This window comes from Hemibagrus wyckioides, linkage group LG07 (genome assembly GCF_019097595.1).
Source record: "Hemibagrus wyckioides isolate EC202008001 linkage group LG07, SWU_Hwy_1.0, whole genome shotgun sequence".
In the NCBI taxonomy this organism is placed as follows: domain Eukaryota; kingdom Metazoa; phylum Chordata; class Actinopteri; order Siluriformes; family Bagridae; genus Hemibagrus; species Hemibagrus wyckioides.
Genome location: NC_080716.1, coordinates 9297394 through 9311500, shown reverse-complemented (window position 1 = coordinate 9311500; position 14107 = coordinate 9297394). Strand labels below are relative to the sequence as shown.

General features: G+C 38.4%; 1 protein-coding gene across 1 annotated transcript in view; it reads left to right on the top strand.

The window, feature by feature from the left end:
• Positions 1-14107, top strand: part of nrbp2a (nuclear receptor binding protein 2a) — a 41918-nt gene extending 27811 nt beyond the window's left edge. The window contains exons 2-18 of the mRNA XM_058395443.1: positions 91-213; positions 3093-3194; positions 3560-3649; positions 3899-3939; positions 6460-6554; positions 6641-6664; positions 7941-8024; positions 8153-8208; positions 8299-8394; positions 9318-9450; positions 11169-11271; positions 11356-11406; positions 11517-11652; positions 11798-11851; positions 11940-12003; positions 13239-13294; positions 13387-14107. Coding sequence (XP_058251426.1) covers positions 91-213; positions 3093-3194; positions 3560-3649; positions 3899-3939; positions 6460-6554; positions 6641-6664; positions 7941-8024; positions 8153-8208; positions 8299-8394; positions 9318-9450; positions 11169-11271; positions 11356-11406; positions 11517-11652; positions 11798-11851; positions 11940-12003; positions 13239-13294; positions 13387-13485 — 1407 coding nt within the window. The 3' untranslated portion in view covers positions 13486-14107. The remainder of the gene's footprint in view (positions 1-90; positions 214-3092; positions 3195-3559; positions 3650-3898; positions 3940-6459; positions 6555-6640; positions 6665-7940; positions 8025-8152; positions 8209-8298; positions 8395-9317; positions 9451-11168; positions 11272-11355; positions 11407-11516; positions 11653-11797; positions 11852-11939; positions 12004-13238; positions 13295-13386) is intronic.

The window sequence follows — 14107 nt, the reverse complement described above, 5'->3', positions numbered from 1 at the left end:
AGATATCTTATAAATAGCGCAAAGGTCAGTTGTGGAATTTATCTTCCATCAGAGCATAATGTGAACTCAAAGCCTGTCTTTTCTTTTCAGCTCAGTCAGGGGAACGTCCCTGGCATCGAGAGTGCTTCCTTGGCCATGGACACAGAAGAAGGAGTGGAGGTGGTGTGGAATGAGGTGCAGTTCTCTGACAAGAAGGTCTTCAAGGCGCATGAGGTAAAACCAGTCACTCATCTCCCTGATACATGTCATACCCGTAAGGTGCATGAAGGTTGGAGCAAATCCTAGTTGTCATGAGATATGTAAATAGAAGTGATGAAGCAGTCAATCACATCATCAGTACCATCATCATGGTACAGAGGGGTGAGAATGGTTAATGCCACCATTCTTGCATTGACAGCCTCAAGGGCTTTTCACTCTGAGCTTAACACCCCATGTTAACTTCTTTCTAAACCCTTTTTTTTACCCTCCGGGTGGAGGAACATTTCACATTAGTAATTCAGAGTTATGAAATACTGCTCTGAAGCAGGGTTAGCAAATGCTTTTGGTGTGATGTTAGAATGTTACATACCCATCAGAAATGAAAAGGCATGTGCCTCATATCACGTCCGCTGTACAGTCACAGAAACCCCACGAGTTGTGTAAACAGTAGTTGCAGCATTTCAGGGAAAATGTTTTTCTTTTTTAAACCTCAAATGGTGACAGAAAACGGATCTGTTGGTGAAAGAGGAGACAGTTTTAGTTGTGTTTTCAGGACAAACTGTGTGGCATTTGTGCATCTTTAATTTAACATGAAACAACCAAGGAGGGTTCACATGGTGGCATTTTTTCTCACTGACGTGAAAAAGCGTGAGACAGTTATTTAAAGCGGTCACACACTGTATTTATTCAGTCATGATTGTTAACACTGCAAATATACAAATCCAAAGGTTAAGCCAGGGTTAAGAATGTACAGTGTGAAGTGTTAGATTATGAAAACCCAGGATTAATTGTTCACACCGGGTAAAGTATGAGCAGCGTGTAATGTGAATGACTCAGGGTTAACTATACTGAAGTCTGAAAAGCCCTTCAGTCACCTAAAAAAACCATCACACTAAAGCATCAGTTCATTCAGTGTGCAGTCCCAATTTCCAACCTTATTTACTGAATGTATGCCTTTCCCAGAACTCTAAATGTCACTTTAGTCTCTGTTCCTATTAAAACAGAGCCAGTCCAGCAGTCTTTGTGCCTGAAGCTTCTGCCAATCTTGCCTCAATAATGATCCTTCTTTCAATGTCATTTACAGTAAATCCTTTCCTCTTGGCATTTTGAACCAAACATTGAGGTCAACTCTGTCTGCTCAGCATTTGTATACATGCACACTGTCCGGTATAACACTATTTACTTAATTGTATCATGCAGTACACGTGACTAGAAGCATCTTCACATCTTAAACAGATTCTTCCCATCTGTTCCAGAGGGATTAACCTGCGATAATGGCATTAAGAAAGGAATAAATCACAGCAGGAGGTGCTGTTGTAGGTTTGATATAACCCTAAACAACACAGAGCTTCAGTTAGCTAATTCTGATTTGATTATTCTCTATAATCGCATTTCCAGAAATGTTTTTTCCCCTCTTATACCACAGCAGAGTGCAATTACTATCAGTGTTATATTTGATTCCGAAAGATTGTGGAATATTCATGATACAAGTCAGTTCCTGTTCTGCTTACATTCTAACAACTAGAAACTGTCATTTTCTTTCAAGCCTCTCTTTTATACTCTATAAACTATATGATAAAATCTTTTCATTTTACCAAGAAACCACAAAGCCTGCTGGCCGGGAGATGTTTTTCCGTCTCCGAAATGTTAGGAGGATTACAGAAATGCTAAATAAACATCTCCTCACACAAAACATCACCATATCAACGGCTACACACGTCCCTGAACAAGAACTACTGAAATAATAACATATTAGAACGAGAGCAATAATATAACACTGCAAAACAAATCAACACCATCTGACCAATCAGATTTGAGAATTCCGCAACGCTGTGGTGTAAAGCACGATAGTACACAATATTATATATAAATATATATATTCTAAAATAAATATATTATATACAAATATATAATTAATATCTTCTGTAACTGGTTTTAGACTTTCTGTGAGGAGATGCTGTTTACTCAAAGACTAGAGTAAAACTGGGATACCATCAGATCCTTAGACTGGATTTTTAATAGGCTTTTACACTGCACTTAACCCCGGGTTATCATCATACTAAACCCTGCTTTTAACCCCGGGTAGAGGAACTTAGTAATTTAGTACAAGGGTTAGACCGGCTTTTCAAACAGTAAACAGTAGTTGAAGCGGTTGAGTGGGGTAAAAAAGTCAAATAGTGATGGAAAATACATCAGCTGGAGATTATTCTTTTTTAGGAAATGATTAATGTCAGGAAAGTAGAATAGAAACAGAAATATTTAAGAAACTGACTGAATAATTAGCAGAAGCAGGATATCGACAAACACTCGGTCAGCTACATGACTAATTTAAAAAGGCAAAAACAGATCTGTGAAAGATAATGACCTTGTTTTCTATTTTAAACCCAGTTTCTTCAAAATCAGCCAAGTGTCGAGGTTAATTTGATGTGAAATTGCAAGAAAAGCCATTATTTAAAGCGGTCTCATGCTGTATTTATCCAATCATAGTTGTTAACAACACAAATATGTAAATAAGAAGGTTAAGCCAGGGTTTAGGAATGTACATGTCAAATGCCAGATTATGAATAGCAAGGATTAATCGTTATCCACGGGTAAAGTATGAGCAGTATGAAATGTGAAACACGATAACCCAGGATTCTCTTTTCCCAGGGTGTAAAACGACCCAGGGTTCAAGTGTAAAAATGTACTTTAGTTAACTAAAGTAGGATCTGCTCCACAGTGCAGGCCGTGTCATGATCAGCACACAGGATGGCATGAAAATTGATGGCAGTGTGTTCTGGTCAAGGTGTTCTGTCTAATGACATAGATGTACTGTGTACTGATTTGTGTTTGTGTGTGTGTGTGTGTGTGTGTGTGTGTGTGTGTGTGTGTGTGTGTGTGTGTGTGTGTTTTAGGACCGAATCAGGGAAATGTTCGAGAACCTCATGCAGGTGGAGCACCCCAACATCGTTAAGTTTCATAAATACTGGCTGGACATGAGGGAGAACCGAGCCAGGGTGGGATATTTCACTGACATTGCATTTCTTTTATCAATAGGCTTTTAATATTTTTGATTGTATAATTGCAATGAACGATGCAAGTCGTTTTTTTTTTATGTCTGATATGTAAATGCAGAATTTTTCTGGATGGTTTTTACATTTCTTGTATTTAGTTCATTATTTATCAAAGAGTTGTCATAGATTTGATAGCTAAAAATGGATAGATTTTTTTTTAATTAGATTATAATTATAGTATGTCTTACACATTTATAATAGCCAGCATGTGGATTAGACGGCTAAGTGTTTTTTTATTAACTATACTCCTATATTAATTAGACCTTAAAGATAAACTGCTTTTTAACATGATTGTCTCTGTATCACAGGTGATTTTTATCACAGAATACATGTCCTCTGGAAGTCTTAAACAGTTTTTGAAGAAAACTAAGAAAAATCACAAGACGATGAATGTTAAGGTAGGACTTTTTCATTTTTTTAAAAAATAAGAGTTCCTCCTCATATACAGAATTTTGCAAGTGGTACACCACCACCCTGTGGTGAAGGAGGAACCACACTTTTGCATCCACACACCCTGTCTGCACCATGTCCCTTTTTCACTGTGTGTGTGTGTGTGTTTCTCATTCTCTTTGTGTTTGTGTGTGTGTGTGTGTGTGTGTGTGTGTGTGTGTGTGTGTGTGTGTGTGTGTGTGTGTTTTTTACTGTAGGCATGGAAACGCTGGTGCACACAGATCTTGTCTGCCCTCAGGTAAGACAAGTCCGATTACTGTTAGGAGGAGACACTGAAACAAATCCATTTATATTCCTTCAGATTTTAATTGTAATGAATTCATTTATTAATCAGAAAATTCAACCATTTCGAATTTGGTGAAATCTGTATCGCAGCACTGAATAACATTTTACAGTTAACAAAAAATAGATCCTGTGAATACGAGAAGATGTTTCATCAGAGGAAATGGGGAGGAAGGAAACCTAGTGAGAAAATGCACTATATACAAAATAATGCTTAATGCATTTTAAGATTTTGTTTATCTTAGATATTCAGTTTCTGTAGTGGGGGGATTGAAATCATCTGCTGCCTTGTTATCTGTTGGTTGTTATATTTATCAACCTGCACTGATGGGCACTGAAGCATAAAATATAGCCCACTGTTACATTTTTGTAATATATAAGGTTTTTGGCTTATAACGTCACATTTTTAGGAGATGGCACTATTCAACACAAGCAGAATGCAGCTATCTCCAGAGCCATGTCTTTTGAAGACTCTCTAGGCAGCATTTTAAACAAAAAGCTGCATGTTTTGCACAACCTTCAAAGTCATTGTACATCATGACCTTTAATGGGCAGTGTGCATGATTTAACTCAGGATGAATCCTCGAACTAGCAGCCACTATTTTCCTCATTTGGTAGAAACATCCTAAATTATATATCCATTAACGCAGATGTGCTCTATGTACATTAACCAAAGATCTATGAAGATCCACTTCAGATCTGTATCTGCTTTGCACTGCTGCCACATGATCGGCATATTGGATTGTATAACTGCATAATTATGTAGGTGTTTCTAGTATAATGGACAGCAATATACACTATATTGCCAAAAGTATTCACTCACCTGCCTTGACTCGCATATGAACTTAAGTGACATCCCATTCCTAATCCATAGGGTTCAATATGACGTCGGTCCACCCTTTGCAGCTATAACAGCTTCAACTCTTCTGGGAAGGCTGTCCACAAGGTTTAGGAGTGTGTTTATGGGAATTTTTGACCATTCTTCCAGAAGCGCATTTGTGAGGTCACACACTGATGTTGGACGAGAAGGCCTGGCTCTCAGTCTCCGCTCTAATTCATCCCAAAGGTGTTCTATGGGGTTGAGGTCAGGACTCTGTGCAGGCCAGTCAAGTTCCTCCACACCAGACTCGGTCATCCATGTCTTTATGGACCTTGCTTTGTGCACTGGTGCACAGTCATGTTGGAAGAGGAAGGGGCCAGCTCCAAACTGTTCCCACAAAGTTGGGAGCATGGAATTGTCCAAAATGTCTTGGTATGCTGAAGCATTCAGAGTTCCTTTCACTGGAACTAAGGGGCCAAGCCCAGCTCCTGAAAAACAACCCCACACCATAATCCCCCCTCCACCAAACTTTACACTTGGCATAATGCAGTCAGACAAGTACCGCTCTCCTGGCAACCACCAAACCCAGACTCGTCCATCAGATTGCCAGATGGAGAAGCGCAATTCGTCACTCCAGAGAACGCGTCTCCACTGCTCTAGAGTCCAGTGGCGGCGTGCTTTACACCACTGCATCCGACGCTTTGCATTGCACTTGGTGATGTATGGCTTGGATGCAGCTGCTCGGCCATGGAAACCCATTCCATGAAGCTCTCTGCGCACTGTTCTTGAGCTAATCTGAAGGCCACATGAAGTTTGGAGGTCTGTAACGATTGACTCTGCAGAAAGTTGGCGACCTCTTCGCACTATACACCTCAGCATCCGCTGACCCCACTCCGTCAGTTTACGTGGCCTACCACTTCGTGGCTGAGTTGCTGTCGTTCCCAAACACTTCCACGTTCTTATAATACAGCTGACAGTTGACTGTGGAATATTTAGGAGCGAGGAAATTTCACGACTGGATTTGTTGCACAGGTGGCATCCTATCACAGTTCCACGCTGGAATTCACTGAGCTCCTGAGAGCGACCCATTCTTTCACAAATGTTTGTAAAAACAGTCTGCATGCCTAGGTGCTTGATTTTATACACCTGTGGCCATGGAAGTGATTGGAACACCTGATTCTGATTATTTGGATGGGTGAGCGAATACTTTTGGCAATATAGTGTATGTATGAAATATTCATCCAGGGTTCGAATAGCCTGTGCTCCTGTCCCTTTCTCTTTTTCTTACAGTATTCTACCCCTCGTCTGTATAACCTGAATCTATTTGGTTTGGTTTGGTTTGGACTTACACTTAACATGGAGACAGATGTCAAAAAAAAAGTAATGAAAATCATTTACTGGTTAGAAATATAGCTAAACCAAGTGCACATAGAAATCGCAAAAAAACAATTGGAATATGGAGAACACAGAGCCAGGGCTAAATAATTGACCTTATAAATAATGTAGTGCTACAGCTATGTCCTATGTTTGTGTCTTGCGGCTCAGTGGACTACATTTTGGACTGCATATGCGAAAGCACCCTAAGATCGATCACAGCTATGAGAATGTTCCAGTAATCTTCACTTTTACTCAATTCACATTGTTCTTTCCCACCAGTTACCTGCACTCATGTGATCCACCCATTATCCACGGAAACCTGACATGCGACACCATCTTCATCCAGCACAATGGCCTCATAAAGATCGGCTCAGGTGCAGTTGCGTCTCTTCGCTCTGGAGTTTTGAAACAGAATTCACTGTCTGTAGTTTTTACTGTTTGTTTCTGGCTTCCTCTGCAGTGTGGCACAGGCTGTTCGTCAATGGTAAGTCCTCTTTTTTTCTTGCTGTTTTTCTTTACACCTACTATGGCCCTGAACTCATAATAATAAGCAGTCTGTTCATTTACATGTGCAGTTAGTGAATGTGTTGCAGTTGCCTAATAAAGATCTGTGAATGACATCATGGGAAAAGGAGTGGGAGGAAACACTATGGGAATGAGGTGTTTTGCATGCGCTAATTCCTCTCGATAACTGAAACTTCAAGAAAACACTGACAGCGAGAAACAAGGAGAATACAGTACGAGTGGAAAATAAAACCATGCAGATAGGAGAGTGAATTTAGTTAAGATAATTGAATGATTTGTTTAAATGCTGATTGTGTTAGCAAATATAAATGTGCAACCAATCTCTAATATTCAAATGAGTTTTTCCAAATTGTAGCACTTTTTTCAGATTTGGGCCAAGATGTGTCATGTGATGCAAATTTAGTATTAAGCAGCACAAGATCAAGCATTTTTGGCCACAACAATCATAAAAAAAAACTCTGGGGGACTGATTATAGTGGTGCAAAATTAACCTATTTAGAGAAACACCTAGAAACACCTTAAGTACACCTTAATGCAGATGTGCTCTGTGTACATTAACTGACGATCTATGAAGATCCACTCTAGATCTGTATCTGCATTATTTTCTGCTTTGCACTGCTGCCACATGATTGGCTGATTGTATATTTGCAGGTGTTTCTAGGATAATGAACAGCAGTATATGTATGGAATATTCATCCAGGGTTAGAATATTCTGTCCAGGGTCATCTGCCCAAGGCTTTCTCCTTGTCTTACAGTAATTCTACCCATTGGCTACTCTTTAAAAAATCTTGTACATTGTATGAAATGAATTCTGAATTGTACGAGTTTCTTCCTGTTGTACAAGATCAAAATATGCTATTGAAAAAAATACAAAACTGTGACATTATTCCTGCCATAAAATCACAAAAATGCACAATTCTAACAAAATCATCCACAATGTGCAAATAATAATAATTGTACATATACAATATACACACATGCATTGCATTATGCTGTAATTTCTACCTCAGTATTTTGATTCATTTGTATACCCTGTGATTTTACTTTAATTGCTGTAAATATGAGGTGAGTATTGTAAATAGTCATCATTGTCATACCTAGTGGCCTAGTACTCCATAATCCTCACAGATGATTACCAGCGGCAGTTTACATGGACGTTCTGTCTTTATATACACGCACAAGCATTCATCATGTCTTGTGTTTGAGCAGGCTGTCTGTTTGTGTGCTTTTCCCAGTATTCCCAGAGGCCATCCATGGGAACGTGCACCAGCACCGAGACGAGACGCGCAATCAGCACTACTTTGCTCCAGAGTATGGCCGTAAGTGTCCATCTAGATCTCTAGCTCTCTTTCTCTCTCTCTCTTGTTCTGTCTGCATTTATCTCTATAGTTCGACCCAAATGTACTTAAACATTCCAATATTTAATTTCTCCCTTTTTCCCTTGCAGTTGCTGAGGACGACTACTCTATTGATATATATTCTTTTGGTATCTGTGCTTTGGAGGTAAAACAGCTCAAATTGACTTGAATCAAGAAAACCATGTTGCTTGAGTATAATGGCTGATGATGTTCTGTTTTTCTCACTCCACTCAAGATGGCAGTTTTGGAGATTCAGGCAAATGGTGACACTGCTGTTTCCAAAGAGGCCATAGCACATGCTGGGCAGTCACTGGAGGACCCTCTCATGAGGGTAAAACAACATACTCATGATTTTCTTATAAGGCAGATTGTGCATGTACTACAGGAAATGTAATACAAGAAACTACTCTTAGAAATCGGACAGAACAACACAATCATGTAACCTGGCTGTAAAACCTTGATAAACATATAATTAATAATAAAAAATGTGTAATAAAATAAAGTACAAAATAAGCACAGCTTTATTTAGATGTTATATTGAATTCACATTTTCTGGAACACTAGTTCAGAGATTAGGGATAATTTATTAATTTATTAATTTATTAAAAACAAAATTTTATTAAATAACAAAACAGACCAATAGACTTGCCTCTAAAAGCTCCCTCAAGAGACTAGGATGATATCTCATAGCTTAAAGATTTAACAGAAAGCTTTAAGATCATAAACAGGATGTGAAGCCCAACATGCAGCCAGTATAGAAGGCTTGGGATAATATGCATTCCGAATTAGCAGAGGTTTTTCTCAAAGCAACAACAAGACAGCCAGCTGGCCAAACACTAAGAGTCCAGTCTAGAGGTTATGAAAGCAAATAGTTTCTGTCAGTATCATGGATAGTTTGTGCCTACAATTGGACATGTTTTTCTGTAGAGACGGTGCTAAAAATTGCAGGATAGTGTAGTGTAAAATCAGTAAACTTTCTCTGCAGACTTGACCCCATCAATACTTCTGTTTTAATATGGGGAAAAAACATTTCGATTCCTGCAAAAATGTATGTTTTTGTAACAGTGTCAAAAGGCAGGGTGGTATAAGCTGAAAACAATAGAAGTCATTTAAAAAAAAAAAAAAGCATTCATAAATATATTTTTTGGAATTTATAACCTTATGCTTATTTGTCTGATGATGATGATGATGATGATGATGATGATAAATTACATAAGTAATGATTGAAACCATTTCACTTGAATGTTTACTCAGGAGTTTACGCAGTCATGTGTGCGCACAGAGGCCAAGATGAGGCCGACAGCTCATGACCTGCTGTTCCACAGAGTACTATTTGAAGTCCACTCCTTGAAGCTGCTCGCTGCCCACTGCTTCATCAGCAACCAGTGTAAGTGAACACACCACTGTAAGAATGCTTCATGTTGAACAGTGGGAGAGTTTCTTCTTGTCACGCACAAGTCCATTTTCTCATTGCTGTTAACGTCATGTAAAAGCCCTGGATTTCATTATAATTAACTCGCTTTCCGAATAGGGTTATGGGAATTAATTTCAGGGAGTGGTAAAGACAAATATTGTAAATGTAATGTCCTTTACTAATTACATGATGAATACTGAACATTATATGAATGCTTACTAAGATTTTAGCTCATTATTTCATCACCAAACCTTTAACACTGCTGTCTAGTGAGACAGTATATGTTTCTGTTGGAACTGTAAGGAAGTTTACGAATACCAATAGTATTAAAGCTACACACACACGATCTCTCTTTAATACCAATAGTATTAAAGCTACACACACACGATCTCTCTTTAATACCAATAGTATTAAAGCTACACACACACGATCTCTCTCTCTCTCTCTCTCTCTCTCTCTATATATATATATATATATATATATATATATATATAGACATATAGACAGATGTATATATACAGACAGATGACAAATGAAAGGAAATCCTAGCGGCTCTGTTGTGTTGCAAAAGACATTTTGCTGCCAGGGTTTGAATCCACATGTTCTTCTGATGTTATGTTCATACATACACCAAGTCACCACAATAAAGCAAGCAGAGATCATTAAATTTAAATGAGAGCAGGCGACTTCTAGTGACATGAGCTACAGGAAATCACAGCGATGATATGTGGGTGTATTTAGCAGTGACAAAGTTGAGAGAAGATTAACTTTATGCAGCTTGGTGCAGAGACTAACAATGAGAGTGAAGACATGTCTGTGACAAAGAGCACACACTGCTTCTCCTTTATTTTGTATAGGGTGCATATGCATTGCTGAATTTTACATGTAAACAACATTTCCCCCTCCAGAATGTTTTTGATTTGTTGTCATGTAGAAAGCTAGTTGTGGCAACCCCTGATAAATGGCATTGCTATAGCAACCAGGAGTAGGAACTCGTACTGGAGACTTCATACTGCAGCACTAAAATCGCAGTGTGTGTTAACATGGCATTAGAGTCACTGCAATTCAGTAGCAAGTTATTCATCCTGATCATTTGTATCCTGTAATGAAACATTTCTATGGGAGTGGTCTCTTCCAGGATGACTCCGCCCCCATCTACATGCCATGTCGGATTACTGAATGGTTTGAACGTGATGTAAATTAAATGTAGTGGTCTTCATGTACCACAGGTCAGTCTAGTTTAACACTTATGGGAGCTTTTGAAGAGGAGTGTTAGACAGTGCTGTCCACTCCCATCATTATTTATTTTTTTTTAGAAGAATAGTGTTCATCCCTCCAGTAAAATTCCAGAGCCTTGTAGCATCTTTTCCAAGACACACTGAAAATGTTCTGGCTGCAAATAAACAACTTATAAACACCATATAACACCTTATATACATTAAGGTTTTTTTAATTTAATTTGTCACCTGTCTGTAGCTCATTATTGCACAACAAATTCAGATTAACTCATTTAAACCTAGAAGATTGATCTGATTCATGAGTCTGTATCTGACATGTCTAAGGGTTCCAACTGGTAAGATTCTGAGTAAACAGAAAATCATGAAGTTGTAAGTCTTCAAAAAATAAATTAATGCAAATATATTTGTTTAACTAATGAAGACCTATCTGATTATGATTTTCTTTTCAAACAGATCTGCTTCCTGAGAACTGTGTAGAGGAAAAGACCAAGGCGATAGACCCAAATGGCATCATGGCAGAGATAAACCACAGCGACCGACCGGGAATCCAGCTAAAGTATGTTACTCATGTCTCTCTGCCAAGCTTCTGCTCATCACACTTGACTTCTTTCCCTTCACGGCCTTCTCTTTTATTTGAAAGGTACTCCCATGTCTCACCACTGGAGCTGGACAAGTTCCTTGAGGATGTGAAGTAAGTGTGAAGAGGATGGGGGCTGGTTAAAGACATGTGGTTTTGATTTTAACCCATTATTAAATCTGTTTGAATGACCACTTATCATATTGTTTACGATATTTGTTTAGGAATGGGATCTACCCCCTAATGAACTTTGCCTCCCAGCGGCCGCATCCTATTCCGCGTGCCCTCTCTTTGTCCCAGGAGCATATGGAGACGGTGAAGACTCCAACTCCAGAGCCTCAGGAGACAGAAACCAGGAAGGTAGAAAGACTATATGTAAACTGGATCTGGTTTCTTTTAGGGAGAGTTTATATTCTGAGAAGTTAACAGTTCTCTAATACTCACTTAAATGCACTATATTGCCGGTCTACTGTAACAGGTTAATGAATTGAACTGTTTCATGCAGGTTATCCAGATGCACTGCAATTTAGAGGCAAATGAGGAAGGCACCAGGAGTCATGTGAGTTTAACACACACCACTATGACTGCTTTCATTCAGGCAACTTTGACTTGATATACAGAAAACATTGCATTGTCTGTCTCTTCAGCTTTCTCTGTTTTTGAAGATGGACGACAAACTTCACCGCCAGCTTAGCTGTGATGTTCTTCCAAGTAAGCACTTACATTACCTTTTTTTGAAGCCTTATTCAGCCTTGCTTATAAGTATTCTTGTGCCCTAATGATTGTATTCAAAAATTCTTAATTAAAGTATGTCATGCTGATGGCTATATGACTATATAGCTAACAGAAAGGTAGCGGATTTATATCATTGGGTTCGAGCTAGTTAATAATTCATCATAACCAGAGACGTCGCTAGGCCATTTTTAGGGTAACATTTCTGTTACCCTAAAAATTTCTGCTCCGCTAACATTTCTGCTCAGAAAAAACTATTTCTAAACCGCTTTCCACACTACCAAGGGCTAGGTGATCATTTAAACAAGTTTGATTTAAAAACATTTTTTAACATTATTCACGCTTGCACTGCAGCAATGTCAGATAGTATAACTTACTACTTACAACAGTAGTATAGAAATATCTTAAAGTATGAAGATGTACTTGATGAGAAACCGAATAACACACAAATGAGTAGAACAACCAAATTTATCAACAATTTATAATAGTCCATATTTCATCTATTCACATTATTGGCTCTATTCACATTACTGCCACATAATAAAGGCAGCATAAATGGAGCAAGCTTCTTGCATACTCTGCCTAAAAGCACATCTTGCTCTCTTACTGGCTAAATCGAGAAAAGGAAAACAATCTCATAACCCTCTATGTTCTGATAAACATTTTTTCTTTTGTAAGGCATGAGCATAATATTGTTCACTTGATTCAGTAAAAGAGTGTTCTGTTTAGACCATTCACTTTTTCCCCGTCGATACATACATATTGACTAATATTAGTGCACAAGACATACTAAACTGGGATATATTCATAGTATGGTCACTAGTTGCTGTGTGTATAAATAGATTGTCTGTGAATAGGTTATTAAGGAAGGGTGGTGTAATAAAAAATAACATATTAAGGTCATTTATAACATTTCTACCAGCAAGGCAGTGAATAAAATGGTTTATTTAATGCTATACAATACAAGAAATGTTATCTCATTGTAATTACCAGTAACTGTAGACTATGGAAAACTATTGAGGGTTTTTTTTTAATGAAGATGAAACTAACAGTTTCAGTCAAAAGATAAATATGGCACCCAGGCCTATCTGTGGTTATGCCCACAAAGATATACAAAAGCTCATGTTATTGTGTTGCCCAGTCATTGTATCATCATCTAACTTTTAATTAGAGATCTGATGGGTTTTTTTTTGTTGTTGTTGTTTTTTTTTTAGCTGACCATCCCAGAGATCTGGCCAGTGAGCTGGTCCACCATGCATTCATTAGTGAGGTGGGTTGAATAGCCTAACTAACATGCATGTGTGCTGTGTTTAATTAGCGATTTCATTCATGATAATCCAATTATGTGCTGATGTTGAACAGGATGACTGTGAGAAGTTGGCATGCTTTTTGGAAGAGGCACTGGGGAAACACTGGGGTGGGGCTACAACGTCTCCTTCGGCCATCGTGTTGACGCACTGAGTCGCACTGGAGCGCTGTTGTTAAACAGACGACTTGGCTGGAGCTGGTCTGAGAGAAAGGAGTGAGGGAGTTGAAGAGATACCAACACTTTTAAATGGGGAAAAGGGCACAACATGCCTTGAAGTGATAGAATTGCTCCATGGTAGCAAGGCTGTAAAGAACACTGACCATTAACATTTTCCCAAAACACAACAGGCTTGTTGCTCTTTCACCGGTGATGAATCCACCATGTATTCCTTTATATGTTTGACGGATTGTTGTGGACATTTTCAATGCCGTTTTACCATGCTGGATGGTAATATCCATCCTCCATCCAAGAAGTTTCTGGCATAAGGAAAATGCCACAGAAGTAAAGTCTTAGGAACAAAGGACTTTGAAACAAGAAAGAATACTATTGGTACAAATAATTGGTTCTCATGGGTCTGCCAACCCATGTGTCTTAAACTGTCAAGGATTTTTTTTTTTTTTTAAGATAACTGCGGTGCATATTTATTTATTGTTTAACTATTAAACATGACTAGAAAGTGTGACTTAAAATACCCAGTGAGAATCCAAATATGTGAGATGTTTTATTACTCCCTGCAAAAAAAAAGAAGAAGATTGAATAAATGAGTGACCAGGA